General features: G+C 36.0%; 1 protein-coding gene across 4 annotated transcripts in view; it reads left to right on the forward strand.

The window, feature by feature from the left end:
* Positions 1-22,800, forward strand: part of LOC101286922 (cytochrome P450 20A1) — an 81,657-nt gene extending 58,857 nt beyond the window's left edge. For 3 of the 4 annotated variants that reach the window (XM_033429693.2, XM_049712364.1, XM_049712366.1), the window contains 2 exons: positions 8,987-9,076; positions 9,226-19,595. In XM_033429693.2, coding sequence (XP_033285584.1) covers positions 8,987-9,076; positions 9,226-9,376 — 241 coding nt within the window. In that variant the 3' untranslated portion in view covers positions 9,377-19,595. Of the gene's footprint in view, positions 1-8,986; positions 9,077-9,225; positions 19,596-22,152 lie in introns of those variants that run through there. The other variant, XM_049712365.1, reaches the window with a different exon arrangement.
* Positions 22,801-23,153: the final 353 nt, after the last annotated feature.

Here is a 23,153-nt window from a genome sequence, read left to right on the forward strand (position 1 = left end):
TTAATTATAGTTTAAATGTGTCACACAGAGGAAGATGAAGAGGTTGACTTTTTTCACTATATTTAATGCTCTTGAGGTCAACAGAGGATGTTGCATATCTTTTTATGGCTGAGTAGTATTCTATCTTACGGATGTGCAGGGTTTGTTCAACTTTACCCCACTGAAGGACATTTGGTTTGTTTGCAGTATTTTGCTTTTAGGAGTAAAGCTGTTACAAACATCTGTGTACAAGTTTTGTGTGAACATAGGGTTTTATTTTTTAGGATAAATGCCCAAGAGTACGATTGCTGGGTTATGTGGTTAGTGCATATTTAATTTTGCAAGAAACTGCCAGGCTATTTTTCTCAGATTCTTAGCAGCAGTGTTTTGAGAGATTCAGCTTCTCTGCAGCCTCAATAGCATTAACTATTGTCACTATTTTTTATTTTAATTGTTCTAATAGGTATGTGGTGATATTTCATTGTGGTTTTTATAAGTTTTTTTTGAGTGAGTAGCTGACATTACCTTATTCTCCCTATAGAAAAATGTCTAGATATGATTTATTTACAGAAATAAATGCATGGAAATACATTATTATTGTATTGGCAGTATCTCAGAGGAAGAAACCCTGGGTCAAATTCTATGACTTAATTGGATCATAATGTAAATATTACTCTATACCAAATAATGAAATATTCTCAACTTTAAAAAAACAGACTGAAATAGAATTCTCAACTGAAAAGAATGAAGACATGACTTCCCTGGTGGCACAGTGGTTAAGAATCCGCCTGCCAATGCACGGGACATGGGTTCGATCCCTGGTCCAGGAAGATCCCATTTGCCATGGAGCAACTAAGCCTGTGTGCCACAACTACTGAGCCTGTGCTCTAGAGCCCGCAAGCCACAACTAGTGAAGCCACGTGCTGCAACTACTGAAGCCTGTGTGCCTAGAGCCCATGCTCCGCAACAAGAGAAGCCACTGCAATGAGAAGCCTGCGCACTGCAACGGAGAGTAGGTGCCACTCGCTGCAAGTAGAGAAAGCCCGCATGCAGCAAGGAAGACCCAATGCAGCCAAAAATAAATAAACTAAAAAAAAAAAAAAAAAAAGAATGAAGACAAACATTCAAAACCTCAGTATGGACTGGGACCAAGATAGTGACATAGCAGGCTTCTGAATTTCCTTCCTCACACAGATGCATTGAATGTACAGCTACACATGGAGCAATTCCCTCTGAGAAAAATCCAGGAGCTAGCTGAGTGACTCCTACACATTGAGCAAATGAGAAAATACCCACATTGAAACAGGTAGAAAAGAATGAGACACATTCTTGCCATAAACCCCACCCCCAGCCCAGTGCCATACAGTCAGGAGGGAACCCCCAAGTCCCAGCTTCTCCCTGCGGATTGAAGGCTTTGGACCACACATTTAGTGCCCTGGCTTTAAAGACTCCCACCTGAGGAGTGGGCTCCTAAAACATCTACCTCCGAAAGCCATCTGGGCTTGCATTCTTGAGTCCCACAGGACTGTAGCAAACAAAGAAGCAGTTCTTAATGGGAGCATAGCGTGAGCACAAGCATTCATCATGGCTGTCCCCATAGGGTTCAGCATAGAGGGAACAGGAAAAAATGCCTGTCTCCCAGTCTTTCTCTGAAGGAGGTTGACTACATACTTTACAAGCTGCTGCCTGAAGGTCTAGCTTCTAATTGGCATGCGTCTGGGTATACTGGCTGTGATCCTCCCCGGACCCTGGGGGAGTCAGTGGACACACCTCCAACCTTCTCCTTCTGGTTCACTCCAACAATAAAACCAGGTCGCCAGCATCTCCCTTGCACAGACATCTGGTGTCCCAACTTTTATGGCTGCCATGCGAGGGAGGGATATGCCCTAAATCTCATAGCTCTGATAGCTAGTACATCTTGCATTCATAAGTCCTACGGGACTATAGCAAACAAAGAAGCATATGTTAATGTGCATGGAGGTATTTGTGGTTAGCACCCACCTTTCAGTGCAGAGGGAGCAGGCAAAAATGCCCATCTCCCAGTCTTTCTCTGGAAGGAGTTTGACTACATACCTCACAAGCTGTTGGCTGAGGGTCTGGCTTCTAATTACCACCATCTAGGTGTTGACTGTGATCTTCTGGACCCCAGAAGAGCTGATGGGTACTTTCCTCACCTTCTCCCCCCAACTTTACGCCAACAATAAATCCAGCTTGCAAGTATCTCCCAGGAAGGAGCTTGTCCACACATCTAGCAGTCCAGCTTTTATATCTGCCACCTAAGGGACAGGCCCCCATCACCCAGCTGTGATAGCTTATGGGACTTGCATTTACAAGTTCCACAAGATTATAGTAAAGAAACAAACAGTTTTTAAATGGGTGCAGGAACACCCCCTGTGGCTATACACCCAGGCTCAGCACAGAGGGAGCAGATAAAAACGTACATCTCCCAGTTTCTCCTTGGAAGCAGTTTGACGACATACATCCTTACCTGTTGCCTGGCAGTCCATCTTCTTATCAGCCTGTGTATAGGTGCTGACTGTGATCCTCTCCTTTTGGACACTGACAGGTCATGACATACCCTCAACTACTGGGAGCAACTGTGAACAAAGACAGCAGGTTAGACAATCACAGATGTTTAAGAGGCAACCAGGAAGTCAGGCTAGGCTAATTAATGAGCTTCATCTCCTACACAAGACTGTGACAGCAGTCTATTTTACTAGATAAAATAGTCTGCTGTAAAGTGATGACACTGGAGAAAGACTGGAACAGCCATTGCTGGCTTTCCGTGAAAAGCCATATGCCAAGGAATGTGGGCAAACATAGGAAGCTGGAACACACAAGGAAATGATTTCTACTCTAGAACCTCCAGAAAGAAGTGCAGCCCTGCTGACACCTTCGTATTAGCCTGAGTGAAGAAGGAGCCCCCCAGGAAGGAATTCTGGAAGATATGCCCTTGGATCCTGACAGTGAGGCTTATGAAATGCCTTCTGAGGAACAATATCAGGACTACGAACCTTAAGCCTAAGAAAAATCTTTGCTTCCAGTTTCCTGAGATCTGCTGACAGATGTTCCATCCTGTACAAGTGCTCAGCTCCAAGATGCCCAGTAATGACATTTTCTCAGAGTTTTCACGTTGCATTATAAAGTAGAAGAATGTTTTATCTGATATAAAGAAACCAACACAAGGAGTCATGGAAAATGAAGAAACAGGGGACTATGTTCCAAACAAAAGAGCAAGATAAATTTCCAGAAACTGATCTTAATGAAATGGAGATAAGTGATGTACCTAATAAAAGAATTCAATATAATGGTCATAAAGATTGCTCACGAAGGTCAGGAGAGCAATGCATGAACAAAATGATAATTTCAGTGAAGAGATAGAAAACATAAAAATGTACCAAACAGAAATCACAGAGCTTAAGAATACAGTAACTGAATTGAAAAATTCATTACAGGGGTTTAACAGCAGATTAGATGAAGTGGAATACAGGATCAGCAGATTTAAAGGCAGGGCAGTGGAATTCATCAGAGTTGCAAAAAGAAAAATGAAGGGTGAATATAGCTTAAGGGACTTATGGGATATCATCAGGTAGTCCAATATACACATTATAGTTGTCCAAGAAGGAGAAGAGAGAGAGAAAGGGACAAAGAAAGTATATTCAAAGAAATAATGGCTGAAAACTTCCCTGTCTGGGCAAAGAAACAGACATCTAGATCCAGGAAGACTGAAGAGTACCAAAAAAGATGAATCTAAAGAGACACACACTGACACACATCATAATTAAATTGTCAGAATTTAAAGACAAAGAGGGAATTTTAAAAGAAGCAAGAGAAAAGCAACATGTTATGTACAAGGGAACCCACATAAGATACTCAGCAGATTTTTCAACAGAAACCTTGCAGGCCAGAAGGGAGTGGGCTGATATATCCAGAGTGCTAAGAGAAAAAAATTGCCAATCAAGAATACACTACCTGGCAAAATTGTCCTTCAGAATTGAAGGAGAGGTAAAGAGTCTCCTAGACAAAGAAAAGCTGAAGTGTTAAAGGGAGTTATTCAAGCTCAAATGAAAGGATGCTAATTAGTGACATGAAAACATATAAAAGTATAAAATTCATTGGTAAAGGTAAATATATAGTTAATATGAATACTCAAATATTGTAATGGTCGTGGGTAAATCACTTATAACTGTAGTATAAAGGTTAAAATACAAAAGTGTTTAAAACTGCAATAATTTATTAATGATACACAGTATAAAAAGATGTAAAATGTGACATTAGAAACATAAAATATTGGGGGAAATGTGAAAATGTAGAGCTTTTCAATGCATTTGAAATTAAGTTGTTATCAGATTAAAATAGACAGTTATAACCATAATATATTTTATGTAATCATCCTTGTAACCACAAAGCAAAACCTATATAGTAAATACACAGTGTATAAAGAGAAAGGACTCAAAGCATCCCACTGTAGAAAATCATGAAATCACAAAGGAAGAAAGGAACAAAGGAACTACAAAACTGCTGGAAAACAGTTCACCAAATGGCATTAGTACATCCATACCTATTAATAGTTTCTTTAAACATAAATGGACTAAATTTTCCAATCAAAATACATAGGGTGGGCTTCCCTGGTGGCGCAGTGGTTGAGAGTCCGCCTGCCGACGCAGGGGACATGGGTTCGTGCCCCGGTCCGGGAAGATCCCTCATGCCGCGGAGTGGCTGGGCCCGTGAGCCATGGCCGCTGAGCCTGTGCGTCCGGAGCCTGTGCTCCGCAACGGGAGAGGCCACAACAGTGAGAGACCCGCGTACTGCCAAAAAAATTAAAAACAACAAAAAACAAAACAAAATTGTATGATCATCTCAGTAGATACAGAAAAAGCTTTTGCCAAAATTAAATATCTTTTCATGATAAAAACTCAACAAATTAGGTATAGAAGGAATGTGCTTCAACATAATAAAGGCCATATATGACATGCCTATAGCTAACAGCATACTCAGGGGTGAAATGATGAAAGGTCTTCCTCTAAGATCAGGAACAAGACAAGGATACCCACTCTCACCACTTTCATTCAACATGATATTAGAAGTCCTAGCCAGAGCAATTAGGAAAGAAAAGGAAAGAAAATCAGAAAGGCAGAAGTAAAATTGCCTTTACTTGGAGATGACATGATATTATACATAGATAACCTTAAAGATTCCACCAAAAACTGTTAGAATTAATAAATGAATTCAGTAAAGTTTCATGATTCAAAACCAATATAAAAAAGTCAGTTGCTTTTCTATACACTGACAACAAATTATCAGAAAGAAAAGTTAAGACAGCAATCCCATTTACAATAGCATCAAAAATAGTAAAATACTTAGGATTAAATTCAAATAGATGAAAGATCTGTACTCTGAAAACTAAAATATTGACGAAAATAATAGAAGAAGACCCAAATAAATAGAAAGATAATCTGTGTTCATGGATTGGAAGAATTAATATTGTTAAAATGTCCCTACTAGACAAAGCAATTTACAGATTCAGTACAACCCCTGTCCAAATCCCAATGTCAATTTTTATAGAAATAGAATAAACAATCCTTAAATTCACAGAACCACTAAAGACCCAGAATAGCCAAAGCAATCTTGAGAAAAATGAACAAAGCTGGAGGCATCACACTTCCTGATTTCAAACTATGTTACCAAGCTTTAGTAACCAAAACAACATGGTAGTGCACTTTAAATATATTACAGTTTTGCAGTTATAAATCAATAAAGCTGAAAAACTTTAGATTAAAAAATCCTTCAGCATTTGAGGCCAAATTATCTGTTTTTCATTTTCATTTTATTTTTAATCCTTAAAATTGTGAGGTATTTCATAAAATAGTTGGACGTCTGTATGTCTTCTTTGGAGAAATGTCTATTTAAATCTTCTGCCCATTTTTTGATTGGGTTGTTTCTTTTTTTGATATTGAGCTGCATGAGCTGTTTGTATATTTTGGAGATTAATCCCTTGTTGGTCACATCATTTGCAAATATTTTCTTCCATTCTGTGGGTTGTCTTTTCGTTTTGTTTATGGTTTCCTTTTTTCTGCGAAAGCTTTTAAGTTTAATTAAGTCCATTTGTTAGTTTTTGTTTTTATTTTCATTACTCTAGGAGGTGGAGCCAAAAAGATATTGCTGTGATTTATGTCAAGGAGTGTTCTGCCTATGTTTTCCTCTAAGAGTTTTATGGTATCTGGTCTTACATTTAGGTCTTTAATCCATTTTGAATTTATTTTTGTGTATGGTGGTAGAGAAGGTTTTAATTTCATTCTTTTACACGTAGCTGTCCAGTTTTCCCAGCACCACTTGTTGAAGAGACTGTCTCTTCTCCATTGTATATTCTTGCCTCCTTTGTCATAGATTAATTGACCATAGGTGCTCAGGTTTATTTCTGGGCTTTCTATCCTGTCCCATTGCTCTCCAGGTCTGTCTTTGTGCCAGTACCATACTGTTTTGCTTACTGTAGCTTTATAGTCGGAGGTCAGGGAACCTGATTCCTCCAGCTCCATTTTTCTTTCTCAAGATCGCTTTGGCTATCTGGGGTCTTTTGTGTTTCCATACAAATTAAAAATTTTTTTGTTCTGTGTATGCAAAAAATGCCATTGGTAATTTGATAGGGATTGCATTGAATCTGTAGATTACCTTGTGTAGTATAATCATTTTGACAATATTGATTCTTTCAATCCAAGAATGTGGTATATCCATCTGTTTGTGTCATCTTCAATTTCTTTCATCAGCATCTTATAGTCATTGGAGTACAGGTCTTTTGCCTCCTTAGATAGGTTTATTCCAAGGTATTTTATTCTTTTTGATGCAATGGTAAATGGAATTGTTTACTTAATTTCTCTTTCTGATCTTTCGTTGTTAGTGAAGATGACTAAAAAGCACTTGAAAATATGCTCAACATAGCTAATTATTAGAGAAATGGAAATCAAAACTACAATGAGGTATTACCTCACACCGGTCAGAATGGCCATCATCAAAAGGTCTCCAAACAATAAATGCTGGAGAAGGTGTGGAGAGAAAGGAACCCTCCCACACTGTTGATGGGAATGTAAATTAGTACAGCCACTATGAAGAACAGTATGGGGATTCCTTAAAACCTAAAAATAGGGTTGCCATATGATCCAGCAATACCACTCCTAGGCATATATCCGGAGAAAACCATAATTCGAAAAGATACATACACCCCAGTGTTCATTGTAGCACTGTTTACAGTAGCCAAGACATGGAAGCAAGGTAAGTATCCCTTGACAGAGGAATGGATAAAGAAGATGTGGTACATATATACAATGGAATATTACTCAGCCATAAAAAAAGTCTGAAATAATGCCATTTGCAGCAACATGAAAGGACCTAGAGATTATCATACTAAATAAAGTAAGTCAGACAGAGAAAGATAAATATCATATGATATCACTTATATGTGGAATCTAAAAGAGTGATACAAATGAACTTTTTTACAACACAGAAACAGACTCACAGACTTAGAAAACAAACTTAGGGTTACTAAAGGGGAAAGGTGCTGGGCAGAGGGATAAACTAGGAGGTTGGGATTAACATATACAGACTACTATATGTAAAATAGATAATTAACAAGAACTTACTGTATAGCATGGGAAACTCTAATCAATATTCTGTAGTAACCTATATGGGAAAGGATTCTAAAAAAATAGATATATGTGTATGTATAACTGAATCACTTTGCTGTACACTTGAACACAGCATTGTAAATCAACTGTACTCCAATATAAAATAAAGATTAAAAAAAGTAGTTGGAAAAATCAAGTTTGATTCCCTTTTAATCTGGAAACATAGGTATCTTGAAGTAAACATTTAGGGTCTCAATTTTCAAGATAGTTTACAAAAGGAAAGGCTGATTAAATTTGATACAGTTTTTTATATGGACTGTAATATAAATATAGTATATTCCAAAAGTGAAAGGTAATTTACACTTTTTAAAAAGGGCAGTGAAAGCAGGATTCTTTTTCTTTTTCTCAGAGTTTAGATCTTTTAAAAACACTTGTTTTTGAGGGGAATTTTTATGCTCCTTGGTGGGTGGGTTGTTTTTGTTTAATATATCCATTTCCTCATTGACTTTTTTTTTTTAAACATCTTTATTAGAGTGTTATTGCTCCCATTGACTTTTTACAGAGTAAACTTCTGTACAATAAAAAATCCTTCTTAGCCTCTTCATTTCCCTCACTTATTAATAAGTCTGGGTCTCATTTAATTGATTAATAGAAATTGTAGTCTGGTGTCTCCAGACTAAATTTATTTATCCTTAAATTTATCCTTAATTTATCCTTAAATTATTTATCCTTAAATCTCATAAATTTATCCTTAAATCTCATAAATGATGTAGTTGCATGTTACAGTTTCATTCCTCGATGATTCTAGAGAAATGTATTTTGCATCTATTCTTTAGAAGTAGGGGTTTCCCTGGTGGTGCAATGATTAAGAATCTGCCTGCCAATGCAGGGGACACGGGTTCAATCCTGGTCCTGAAGATCACACATGCTGCAGAGCAACTAAGCCTGTGCACAACTACTGAGCCTGCACTCTAGAGCCCGCGAGCCACAACTACTGAGCCTGCGTACTGCCACTACTGAAGCCCGTGCGCCTCGAGCCCGTGCTTCTCAACAAGAGAAGCCACCTCAATGAGAAGCTTCCGCACCACAGTGAAGAGTAGCCGTCGCTCGCTGCAACTAGAGAAGGCCTGCTCACAGCAAGGAAGACCCAGTGTAGCCAATAAATAAATAAATAAATAAATAAAATAGAAGTAATAAAAGTAAGCAAAAAAAGATGTAATATATGTTCAATAGTTTGGGAACATAAAAGGTCAAATTTAAATATAATGTGAGAGCAGTTTCTATCTTCAGTAGTTTTAAAACTTTATTACATACCCATGTTCTTATAGTGTAAATATGTACCATGCCAGTGGAACTCTGTTGTGATCAGGCCCAAATCTTCTTTTTAGGTTTGATCCAGAGCGGTTTGATGATGAATCGGTAATGAAGACTTTCTCCTTGCTTGGATTCTCAGGCACACAGGAATGCCCAGAGCTGAGGTGAGATGATAGAGAAACGAAAAGGAAAGGAAAGATGCTAGACTTTGTACTTATAATTTTGTTTATCACTGTTGATGAGAATGAACAATCTATATAGTTAAAGTATAGTTGTTAATCTTTAGTAACCAGTTGACTTTCTTCCTGACTAGGTTTGCATATATGGTAACCACAGTACTTTTGAGTGTACTGGTGAGGAGACTGCACCTACTTTCTGTGGAGGGACAAGTTATTGAAACTAAGTATGAACTCGTAACATCATCCAAGGAGGAAGCTTGGATCACTGTTTCAAAGAGATATTAAAATTGTATACACTTAACTTTGTTGAGGGAAATGACCATTTAGAAAATATGTATTGAATCCTTTTATAAGCCAAGCATCATTGTATAATATAAACACCTATTAGTACTTCATCATGTAAATTTGAATTTTTGTATATCAGAGTTTCTTAGTGCATTATATACTTTTATACTTATTGCATTATTATAGTGATAATTTTAATGGGAGGACTTCTACTTTTAACTTTTGTTTTATCAGTTTCTATGTCATTGTTTTCATATTCTTAGCCTTAGTTTGATCTCTAAAATTAATATTCTTGAAGAGAAATTATTTTTCACAATAATGTTTTTTAAATATTCATAAAAGAGAAAAATAACTCATTTTCACACTTTTAGTAAATCCTCTTAAAGGGGACTTTACATAAAAAGGAAAAGAAAAAAAGGACTTTATATAATTTTATTTATTGGATTAATATTTTTATTTTCTGAGTATAAATTAGTTTGTGTTTAATCATTGTTATTAGGTTTGGGTAATTCAGTGAATAACATACCTTGTATTTGCTTGTATGCCTTCCCAGACAACAGTGTTTATTTCATGACTTATACATTGCTCATCATTTTGAACAGTTCTGAATCATTTGGAAAATAATACAGTTAGTTCTGAATGTGTTTTGAAGTAGTGTCCTTCCTAAGTAGCAAACTAAGAGTGAGGCTTGTCTGTCCTTTTTTTGCTGGAAATTGTAGTAGCACTCTGTTACTCCACTAATCATCATTTGTGTAAAAAAAAATTCCTGAATTTATTTATTATTATGTCATATCCTAACCATAAGAAATGAGAGAGCATTAACTAAAAGCTGAAACCAAATTTAAAAGAAAGAAAACAAAGATGGGTCGAAAATAATTGCAAAATATATGACAGAAAGGGATAATATCCATATTACATATAAAGAGGTCAAACAAATTGTTAAGAAAACATACAGTAGATAAATAGACAAAACAGCTTTTATAAGGGGAAACAGCTAATAAGCTTTTAGAAAAATGATCAGTCTAACTAGTAAGCAAAGAAATATTGGGGCTTTTTCAAAAATAAGTATCTTTCAAATTTACATTTTAGTACTGGTAACTTTTATATTTAATGCTTTTTTATTGACAGCATTGTATTTTAGTTTGCTTTCTTTGGTTACACTGTTCTTGAAGAACTCTTTTTTTAAAATATGTTTTTTTAAAGATAAAAGGAGATATGAAGGAAGTATGCCAAGTGCTGATAGAGAGGAAAGGAAGAATAGTGATAAATGTTTGCAGATGGGCTTGTTTTTGACACTGCTGAATTTCTCTTGTAATTTTAGTTTCAAGAATGTACCCTAGTTATTAATTGAGTTATTTTATGTTGTGTTTATGGTTATATAGCTAACATTTTAGACCTAGTAATAAGTAGTTAAACATAGAAACTAAGTAACTAAATGCAGCCTTTATTTCTGACAAAAACATTTAATTTATGGAATAATTTAAATTCTGAAACTTTAAGTGAAATGTATTCTTAGTTCCTAGCATCATGTTTCTACAAAGGCATGTTGTTACATTTATTCCCTGTCGCCTATCATATTCTATGGTTTTGCGTATAAAGAGCATCTTCCTTTGTTATCCAAGTACCTTAATTGGTTTGGAAACTGGCACTGGAAGGTTAGAGTAGCCAGTTGATATGTAAACCGAGTGTCAGTAAAATCAGGTGAGATCAGTGGAATTTTAAAGCAAGTGCGACCTGATTAGCCATGATCAAGGCAAAAACAGGGTAACTGAACCAGAGTCAGGGTGTTGGCATGTTGCCAGTAAGTGAGACAATGTATAATAATGATGGAATCGAGGAAAATAGAGCATAGAAGAATCAGGTAAATAAGCATATTTTATCCAGAGTTACATAAATAACTTGAAACATTAAAAATAAGTCATTTTTCTAGAGGATTTTTAAAAAATAAAAATTACTGTTAATCATATGTAAAATAAGTTATCCATTCACTGTTGTTCTTACGTGGCCCTCTATTTGTCAAATGACCTAAATTTTAGTAGCCTCAGTGTTACTGATGGCTCGTAGCATGGCTCTAGCAGGACTCTTTAAGTTTTATAGCTTTCTGGCTTTTTAAAAACTATTTCTTCACTGATTTTGATCTACATTCTTTTTGATAGTTCAGAAGTTTATTGTTAAAAACATCAACACAACACATTTTTTATGGAATGAAAGGGCTCTTCCACACTTTGTGCTAATAAAATTCAAAACAATTAATTCTGTGCATATGTTTGGGAAAAATGAAAAACTCACATGCTGTTTGGCCCACAAATGTACAGTTTCATTTTTTTATATAAATAGATTCTATCTTATTTATAGACTATCAAAATTTATTTGTTTTCTTTATATTAAAATAGTTTGTATTTTAAAGACAAAATGCTCTATTTTTTTATTAGAAAATTATATGGGTTTATTGTAGAAAAATCTAGGAAACATAGAAGCACAAAAATAGGAAACTCCATCACCACTATTTGAACTTAAACAGTGTTAAGCTTCTGAGGTGGATCCTTCTACACTTTAATCCACATGTAATTTTTACAGACATATTATACACAATGTTCTCGTCATTTAATATGTTATGAACCAGTAGTGTTTTCCACAGCTGGAACATTACTATTCTTACTCAGAATGTAAGCACAGACTTGTCAGTCTTTTTCTCTGCCTCTTTCCCTTCTCAAATATTGTTATTCTTTTCAACTTTAAAAATGGCCTTAGTTCTCCATCTATTCTATCAAAACAGTTATATATTAGTAGAACCAAGTTGCTAAAGTCATAGCATAATCTAGGTGTTACAATGAGCATTTAAGAAATGAAATTACTCCATTATCCTAAGAAAAATCTTCAATATAATTAAGGGATAATTGGGATAGCATAATATATAATTATAATATATAATTGGGATAGCATTTCATCTTTTAAGAGGACATTTTAAGAATCTTTGTTGTTGTTTTTGGTCTCTGGGGGAAACAGATTAAAATTCTTCCCTGAAGACATGTTTATTTTTTTCTCCAGACCCATAAAAAGTACTGTTACCCTTTATAAAATGTACCTTTTTTTCACATGCGGTTATGTTGACACATTGAAAACTGCTTAAAAAAACATAATTCTACTGAGTGTGTAACAGTGAAGACATGGCCAGTAGAATCAAGGAGTCGTTTAGTAGCTGTGAGAAGATAGCTGCGAGAGAAATGGACACTATTTTCAAGGGTGGGTTTTTATATTGTCAACAAGTTGATGCTAATGACCTTATTTTTCTTCTTAGCCAGTCCTATGCCTGTTTCCTGAGTTCCTAAGACCAATGATGAAGGTAGAAGGGGAGGAGTTGGGGGAAGGGAGGCAGTGACAACAAAGCAGTTGCTGTTATTGCAGAAGTCAGAAAATCAGCATGGCCAGAAAGGCTGGATACTGTGTTGCTTTGAGTGTTGTCAGTGATCTGCACTGATAAAAAGGAGTGAGACTGAAACTTGCCAAAGTAGAACAAGGGACTGGAATGAGCATTTGTTACACACCAAATTCTTTATATACTCATCTCATTTAGTCCTTAGAAAGTAATAGTAGGTACAGGTAGGACTAACTAAAATAGTTCTTCATTCCTGCTAGAATAAATACTGTAAATAAAGACAGCAGATACTAGCTAAGAAACAGTAAAAGATCTAAACTTCAGATTATCTTAATAGCTTCAGTGGGGTTTAGTGGGGTTTTGTTCTTATTTAAGAGAGAACCAAGCAATAGTTTCAAATGATGTACAGTTCGTAATAGCTAAAGAAAATGATTAAGAGAGTAATGTAACAGCAGTATTAAAAGAAATCTCAAAGGAAACTAAATATTGACAACTCAGCTGCCACTTGTACAACTGTTTTAAGTTTTTTCCTGTTCCCACATACGTATATTTTTACCTATTGCAATCAGAATAATTTGATCTACTTTTCATTTAATGCATTTCAGACATTTTCTTTTGTTACTTCAATTTTGTAAGGTCTTATTTTGGGGTGGGAGTAGACTTTTAAAATACAATAGAAATCAATTTCATGTTTGATTTATCGAATTTTATGACACTGAGTGAATGGATAATTGTAAAATTTGAGCTGGGAGCCATTTTGTAAAATATCCAGACAGTAAACAAAAGGCAGGAAATGACATTCCTTCTTCCAGTTGGCTTCCCATTCAGTCAGTTTACAGTTTGGTGGTTGTCTTTCTACAGATTGGGAATGGATCTTGTTATAGCATGGATAAACTGCCAGGAGCAAATAAGTCACAAATAATCCTGTTTGGTAGTTTTTTTTAAAATCTACATTTATATACATCTAAAATACTTGCAAATTCTTGTTTTAATTTTTAACACATGATAGTAGAGAATGAAACTTATTTCGTAACTATATTATAGATAAAGTTGTAATGTGCCTGTCTCCAAAAAGGCAATCAGTAAATATTTTTGAATAAATGAATGAAATCTTCATTGAGGTTTTCTCTGCATATAGAATAAAGGAGATTATTCAAGTTACTTAATAGTTGAAAAAGATTTCCAGATAGCCAAACTACCTCTAATGCTAACAGCACTTTGTAATATGCTAAGTACCCCATTGCTGGAAGTATTTAAGAAGATGTTGTATGGATATCTTTCAGTGATGCCTGTATTAGGTGTGAACATAGGTTTATAATAGCCTATAGTTCTACAAAATATCAACCAAAATAGTTGGTAAGCAAGTAGTCCTTTGTTCCTTCTATATCTTATCACTAGGTCATCATTAAAACTAGGAAATGTTTAAGGATCAGAGTTTTTTTATTAGGTTAACAACAGCATTATTTCCCAAAGTGTGTCTCATGGTACCCTATCCAATGAGATACTCTGAGAAAAAGTTTCCTCGATCGTATTCATTCTGTTTATATACATATATTCTTTCTCAGAACGAATATTAATATATTGGAAGAACTGAGAAGTTCTGCTGTAAGGAAACCTATTTTAACTTGGTGTAACACTGAGTGTTCCAAATGTATTTGATGAAGGTACCCCTTTTTCAAGTTATACCTATTATCCTGAAAAACCAGTGTTTCATGGAGATATAGTGTTCAGTAGATCTATAGATGTCGTGTCCAGAATGATCTACAGACAAAAGGAGTCTAAAGGAACATCTGTCTTAGGTAGTTCTTTAACCTATGCATGGTCCAGAGATTCTCCAGACTAGGAGTGACCATATTAGAACCAAGGCACCTGAATTCCATGTTCTCTCACTCCCTCACCTCCTCCTTTTTTCCCTGTCAGAGGACAGAGCCCTCTTACTCTCCTGACTCTCTCCGTCTCCTGACTTCCATTTCTGTCCAAAGAAATGTGACCCATTTAGTTAGGCAACACTTTTTTATTGGTCACTTAATGTGTGTCAGATCTTATTGCAGACGCTGGGGATATAGCACTGAGCCAAACAGACATGGAATTTACTGTGTTCTCTCTCTTCTGTGCTTCGCCCCAGGAGGAAGAACCCCAGTCTCATGTGCCAAAGCTTAACTTTCTAGCACTTGAGCTCTCTAGGTCCTGGGTTTGGAAGCAATTCAAGGACCCTTTAGGTTAGTGGCTGAAAGGGACAAAGGAAGAAACTTGTAGTTGACTACATGACAGAGAACAGAAGGCTTCAGTTACAGGCTGTAGAGGTGCAAGAAGCACAAGGAACCGTTGGGAGTGAAGCCATTATTTTTGTTACTTTAAGTTTATGAGCAAGAGAATTAAACTGCGTATCTTATCAAGGAAAACTGTCAACATTGATGCTGAATAGAAATCTTGGAGATTGTTCAGAGTGAGACGAAACAAAGCTAGGAATTGGTTTGACTAGATTAAAGAGCAATATTGATTATAATCATTTGTATGAATTGTTCAATTATACTGCAGCACTAGGTATGTTCATCTTTCATGATTTGTTGCTATGTTGCAAGGTCAGCAGCTAATAGATAATTGATTTTTAGAGCTTAAAAGGACCTTGTAGAGATTATATGGCTTAGCCTGCTCACAATTTAAAATTTTAGAGGGGGAAATCTAGGGCCTCTGGGAGTAGAAGAGCAACATTATTTGGCTTTCATTTTGGATTTTCTCATAGTCTTCCAAAGATAGGTGCTTAAGTCAATGCTGTTATTATATTCATAGGATTTTGTTAAGCTTCCAAGGAAGTGTAGATGCAAAGGGAATTGGAAAAAATTTGTTTAATATTCTTGATATAGAGCCTTTGAGGGAGATGCAAATGTGTTTTGAATGTTAAATTTACTTAGATTTAAAAATACATATCTTCAAGCGCAGTTGCCATGACAACCTTTCTTAATGTGTGTATAAAATTTATGTCTGTCTCTGAGGTTTTCATCTTTCTCAATACAGGGTTTAATCACAAGAATTGGGCACTGTGGTGTATTTCTATCTAGATGGTGCCCTGTGGGAATTATATAATTTTGAGAAATGCAAGTCAAGCATCAGAGCAGTTCTGTAGCATGGTGATCCCACCAAGGTAAATGTCATCTTGTTCTCTCCATGATCAGAGATTGATCTGGCTTCAAACCCAAGATGAAATTCTGGATTGAAATAGAACCATGAGTCTGTTCTGAGTTTCTGTTTTTTTCATATTTAGAGGATTTGTAGGAGGGCCCTAGGAGGTTTGGGAAATTTTGGACTAAATCTCTTGGATAGCCCCCAAACTGATCCAGTCTCCTTGGGATCATCTAAATCTAATCAATAGTATAGGTTGACTCAGAACCACAAGAGACAGCTCTACAATGGCCAGCCATGTGCACAGAGACACCCCAGAGACTCCTTCTAGCCTGAACTCCAATCCAGCAACCCTAGAGAGATACCATTATCAGACCTCTTCACTTACTTTTACCTCACTTCATATGCACTTGTCTGTCAGTCTCTCTTTTGCACGTCAGGGGCCAGGAGAAGAATACTAGGATTTTGGACACCCAAAGTTTAGGAGGAAGGAATTCTTATCCTCAATTCTGGAAATATGAATTTATTAAGCAGTGGAATAAGGGAGTAGTCACTGGTACCTTCTGGTAACTATGACTTGAATTTGAGAACTCAACATGGCTGCCTGAGATTTTGAGATGCTTGCTAAAGAGCTATGTTTGTGTTTTATATTTTAGTTCCTCTGTGGTATAGTAAAAAATAATAATAAATTTTTTTTTGCAATTTAAGAACCCCTGAAGATAATTAATTAAGTTGAGATTAGAAGTATGATCTACTAATGTGCTAGCTTTGAATTTACTTTAGTCTTAATAGACTTTGAAAAACTATGTTACATTTAAGAGACTCCACGGATATGTTCTAATCCAATGGCCTTATAAAAGGGGGAAATGAAAGCTGAGAGAACTTATTTTATATGAGAATTTGCCCAGGCTAGCACAATTTTTTTTTCCCCCAAACTTGTTCAGAATGTGATTTCCTTTTGGTTTCATATTATTCTCTAAAGGATGAATTTAAAACCAAGGAAAGGCCCCCTAAGCAAAAAGAACTGCCTAAGTTACTATACTATGCTATTGATAACTGGAAGAAATAGGATAATAGTCTCCTAAAAACAAACACTTGAAAAGAGATGTCCCATCTATGATGGGACATGCTATGATGTTTATAAAGGTTTGGGGGCTTATTTTTATTGTAAGAGGCACAATCAGGGCCAACTACATAATTTGTATGCCCAGTGCAAAATGAAAATATGGGGTCTTAGCTGGGGATGAAGTCAGTCTCCCCCCTTCCCACCGTTGGGTCTGCTCTTTTAACCTATAGTTGATGAGAGACCCCCCTCCCCACCCCACCCCCAACGGATTGAAGTTTCCATGCTGGGACAATGTTGTTTACCTAGATCAGGGGTAGGCAGAGGAGCCCTGCCCAGTTACCTGGTGAACATGCTGTGGTGTGGCCAGCCCAAAGCAGAGATGACTTCTTCCTTGCCCTGCCTCAAGATGCTGCAGAGCAAACTGCTGGCTGGACTCCAGTCCTCCCCACACCTGCTCCCAGGCCCCCACTGGAGGGTGACGTGGCAGAAAGTGGGCCTCCCTCATCAACCCTCCTCCTAATGCAATCTTACTGCTGCTCTGGGTGGAAGGCAGCAGTGGTAATGGGCAGGGATGGTTAGAGGGAGGCCAGGCAGGGTGCAGGGCACTGGGGAGCAGGAAGCTGGTAACTGAGAACATGTCTAGGGAGGCAGGGAAGTAAACTCTAAGCCCCGGGCGTATACTCCAGGGTCCCATTGGACTTCACTTACAAAATACAAATTCACAAATAAAATTTGAGAATTTCACTGCAGAGCCTTCAAAGTGTTATACCCCAACATAGGGTCCTTCTGAGGTGTGGGCTTCTGTGGGACTGCACTGGTTGCAGCCCATGAAGCTAGCCCTGGACACATCTGACCTTACACAGCATGGTGCTGTGACTCAGTGGTTTTTGAGGGCTGTACCTCCTGGTTGTATGCTAGTTGTCCTGGCAAATACCCATAAATGTCTTTTTCATGATTTATCATCAAGCGATTTAAAACTCTCTAGGATGTCTTAAAATTATTTACAAAATAGGCAACAAATAGATGCCAAACTTAAAAGCAATTTCATAATACAGATTTTTATTAAAGTTGCAAAAGTGATACAGTACACTATAAGTCTCTTATCTGAAGCCCCATTTCACTGATGGAGCTCTTACTTTCCTGTATTTTAATAATTGCCAAACATTTTCTGCTGGAAGGTAAAATGGGATTTTTCCCTGAAATATCATTATAAAACCCTATGAAATATTTCAGTGATATGAGTCATTCACTTATTCATATGGTTGGACATCTAGATAATAGAAATCTGTGAGAAATATATTATTAATTCCTGTGGAGGAGGAAGGAAGAAATCCTACTGATGTATTTTAAGTGTAGTTAAATTCAGTATTCCTTGCCATTTTAAAATACCAAAGTTATTCTCTTCTGCTCCTTTCTTTCCAAGAGGCTACATAAAATTACTTTGACAAGGAAAATCATGAGTCACTTTTTTTGCTGTTAACCTCTTCTACATTCCATTTCATGAACATAGCAATCGGTGGTCAATGATATTCTTAGCAACCTTGTACTATACAAGTGAGACTTACTACCATATACCATGATGTTTAGTTAGCAGTTTTGTCAAAGTATAACCTCTTTGTTTGCAATATTACTGAAACTGGTAAGGAACAGATTGTTGTAAAAAAAAGTTAGCAGCTTTGAAAATCATACATGCTGCAGTGAATATTCAGCATACAGGTTCTAATGGTATTAAAGCATAATCAGAAAAACTGGCATATTTCAAACTCTTAGCAATTCATGTTATTAAGTGAAGGTCAATATAGCTGTCAGTAATAAAAACCTAGTTAGTACATTTTGAGGCTTGATGCTCTATAAAACCTTTAACATAATTTAAGACAAAGTGTGAACAAAAGTAGCTAATTTTAGAAATCCAATTTTTGTGAACTGATTGGTGATCTCTGCTGTGGGAAAGGATGATCTGTTTTATGCTTTAGCTCTGAAATTCACTGTTTTTGTGGGGGAGGGATATGTAAAACCAATTTTAGTAGAAACTTAAAGAACTGAGGACTTTTTATTCTTCAAAACCATATGCCTTTCAAGATAAATTATCTACCCCATTGGTTATGTCTATACACAGAGATATGTTGTCATGAAGAATTTCAGGTTTATATTGTCCACTCTCATGGTTTGATGGAAAAACTTTTTTCCTCCTTTCACTTTTCACGGGAAAGGGAGCTATTTTGTTGTCTCTTACAGGAAACTATTATAGATTCTAAATATTTAAATACAATCCTTCCAGGTTGTATCTTGGGTATATGTTATTTTCTCTCCTTTCAAGAGTAATTTCTTCTTGAAAAATGCTTTTTATTGGGTATTGGTTAGTATGAGAGGATTATTGCTGATTTTGTTAGATGTACAACAATATTGTGGTTATGTGGCAAAATATCTTTGTTTTTTAGAGATATATAATAAAGTATTTAGGGGTTAAATGTCATGATTATTGTAATATTCTTTAAAATTCTGTATCATAAGAATAATATAAGGTAAAATAGAAGCCATTGTTACATCTAATCAGTGGATGTTTGTGTATTCATTACACCATTCTCCGTACTGTATGTTTGTAATTTCCATAATAAAGAGACAAAAAAATGACTTACAATAAAAATGAAAAAAATATGTATGAGACTTGTGGACTCCTGACTTCCTGAAAATGGGAGGGGATTTTTTTTCTTACAGACTAATTTTGGAGGATTCTTTGTATTCTTTCCAGTCATTTTTAACTTATTTCTTAAAATGTGTATTCATATAGCTATAAAGCATGGAATGCTCTATTGCACAGTAAAGCTTCTTTTTTAGTAGTTTGGTACATTTTTAACCATTAAATGAGTATCCCTAAAATTGAGACCAAGGTTTATATCACTAAAACTGAAACCAAAGTTTCAGATGATAAAGTGTGCCTAAAAATATAAGGCTTAGATCCCAGTCATTTATCTTCTGATCACATACAGAAAATTTGTTTCAAAAATTTAATATATACACATTATATGCACTTGGTATTAAAATTTCCTGGTAGTCTTAAATTTGATTAAAACCCCAAAATGTGTATAAATGTGTATGAAAATATTAATCACTGATAATTATTTTTCTTGTTTGGGGTAAGAATAGGAACTAAGTTAACCATGTCATTGCTTGAGTAAAACACTCTGCTTTGCATTTCTCCTGATTACTACTGTGTAATATCTCAAACAGGGAACTTAACTACTTAAAAAGGAATTCTTTTAAATTTCATTGAAATATATATTCATTCGTTGAACTGTATGTACATATATATCCAACTTGGTATTGCCTGATAAAATCATATAGCAGCCAGAAAACTAGTTTTGAGATCCTCAAGGTAAAGAAAGAAAACAGTCCCAAGTATCTTCATGAAGAAGGATGACATTCTTATAGTTTCTTATTTAATAGTTTCCAAGCATTTAATGTAAAACCAGGAAAAGGGATAAATATTACAGAAAGTGCCGTGTGGAAATGAAACACATGGTATTCTTTAGGTGCCATAGATATTATTCTCTAATAAATTTTTTAAATGTATGAGAAAATACAGTAGTATTAACTACTAATTAATACTCAATGTTAAGGATTTTAAACCTGATAGGTTGATGTCATTTAAAAGAGAGACTGAAAATTTGGAGGCAAAGAGTTAATGATGAAAATAATGGGGTTTTTTTTTGTATTCTTTTTGGTGATAGCTCTTCTGACATGTGTGAGGTGATGTCTCGTTTCCCTGATGATTAGTGATGTTGAGCATCTTTTTTTCCTTTTTTTAATGTTTATTTATTTATTTTGGCTGTGCCAAGTCGTAGCACACAGGATCTTTAGTTGCAGCATGCGGACTTCTTAGTTGCGTCATGTGCTCTTATTGCGGTATGCATGTGGGATCTAGTTCCTCGACCAGGGATGGAACCCAGGCCCCCTGCATTGGGAGCATGGAGTCTTACCCACTGGACCACCAGGGAAGTCCCTGAAAACAATGTTTATGATGAATTATCATGTCAGTGTGTGCAGGAAGAGTCTGGGCAGAAAGTCTGAAGTGAATCGGTATGTCTTCTAGGTATCATAAGACAAGCAATGTAAACAATTCAGTTAAGCAACATTTATTTCTTTAGAGCCCATAATATTAGGCAATATATTATATGCTTTACCTTAATTTCCTCATTTAAGTATAGAGTTGCTAGGATGAGATACATCAGGGGAATTCCACAGTATCTTTATTTCAGCCGAAGAACTTGACACTTTCTCACCAGTCATGTGACTATGATGATGAAATACTGGATAAATGTGAATCCTTTAAGGTACAGTCACAAGTGGCCCAGTTTAAGGCATACTGAGAATGGCTCTGACCAACTAAGTGAGTCTTCCAGGGCCAAGCCGTTAGGCCCTCTTCTTGGCCTTGAATTCTTCAACATTCTTATTGAAAGCTATAATGAACCCCAAAGTCTTGCTTATCAAATCAGTAGATGATGTGAAGCAAGATAATTTATTTCAGGAGATGGTAATGAGGGTTTAAATCTGGGAAAAAGCCAAGGCATAATTTGGAAATAAATATAAGGACCTGCAATTAGATTAAAAAAAAAATCAACTGCACTTGGCATGACTGGGTTAATATGTAAAAAATCTGTGACTTTTTAATGCTTACTTTGAATCAAACTGATGATAAAATTGCTTTAAAAATGTCATCTTGGGATGCATTAATAAAAGTATTCTCTCTGATTTGGGGAGATAATAGCCTCACCGGACTCTTATAAACTAATCCATGCTCATTTTAGAGGAATTAAGATGCGCAAAACCAAAAACCCTACAATCCTTCCACTCAGATAATATATATGCACACACGATGCATGTACTTTGTATAGATTTTGTAGTTGTCTTCTTTTTTGCTGAAATGTTCTTGGTGGCAGCAGAAGTGTGTATCTATGTCCTTCAATTCTTAGATTCTGCCGAATATTAAAAGGTCTTCTCTCGGCAAAGAGTCCCACTTAGACCTTCAGAGCCAGAAGGACAGTTTCATTGGCACCACCTGGGACCTTGTTAGAACTATTAAGTGGGGCAGACCAACTGAATCAGAAACTGTGGGGCTGGGGCCTAGCGATCCTGCGGTTCAACAAGCCCTGCAGGTGATTCCAATCCACTCAGAAGTTTAAGAACTGACCTGAGTTTAACCCTTTGATTTTTCAGATAAGGAAGCTAAGCTCCAAAGAAGTCGCATATTAATTTGAGAAAGTGCATACTAGAATCTTCACGCAGTGATACCTAGGATGAAGAATCATCCCTCTGGGGAGAACTGTTTATTGGGCTAATTGCTAAGCAGTATTTGAAAGAATGCTAGGTGGAAACAAGTAATGGGGGAAGAGTCTGTTTAGCGTTTAACTTACCCTGGTGGACTTAACACAGTTCCAACAGTAGCCTTTGATTCATTGAACTTTAGCCCGAAAGAAAAGTTTGCTTGATCTAATATGTTAATCCCTGAAGCATGTTTATGGGCCATTTAAGTAACTACTCCATTCCATCACTAAAGCTAATGAATCTCTAGAGTGTGACCTTGCAGCTTTCATTTTAAAGAGCTCTTCACACTTAAGTTTGAGAACCACTAATACAGAAGATGTTTAAAGTGGTTAAGAACAAAACTAGCTGGACTGGAACAACATTTTCAGTATCCTTTAATTTGGGTTCCACAGAGAAAACACAATTTGCTAATGTGCATATAATAAAGCTAATATAACATCATCAGAGATTGCTCCAGAAATGTGTAATGGTAAGGCATTAAAGTGATTTTTTGAGAAAGTATAATATAGTTTCCTCATAATCTGGGAAGAAAAAAATGGGGAGGGGAATCACTGTAGGAGGGCCAAGAGATCACAAATACAAGAGTTGAAATAATGAATCTTGCTCTAAACTGCAAATGTAGTCAACCTTGACTTTCCACAGTACAAATAAAGGCCATGGACTTTATAATATCTCAGCAGTTGTCACGAATTTTAGTTTTCTAAGATTGCATTGTGTGTAGTAGTCAGATTTAGGAAAAAAAGATATAGTATCTAAGGAATAACAGAATAATAACTGCAAGATCAAAATGACCTACCTTGAATTTTTGTGTCATTTATCGTTTCCCGAGGTGCTTTAAACTTTTATTTTATCCATGTAACAGCCCTGTGAGGAATGAAAGTACCAGCAAAACC

Source organism: Orcinus orca, chromosome 7 (genome assembly GCF_937001465.1).
Source record: "Orcinus orca chromosome 7, mOrcOrc1.1, whole genome shotgun sequence".
In the NCBI taxonomy this organism is placed as follows: Eukaryota; Metazoa; Chordata; class Mammalia; order Artiodactyla; family Delphinidae; genus Orcinus; species Orcinus orca.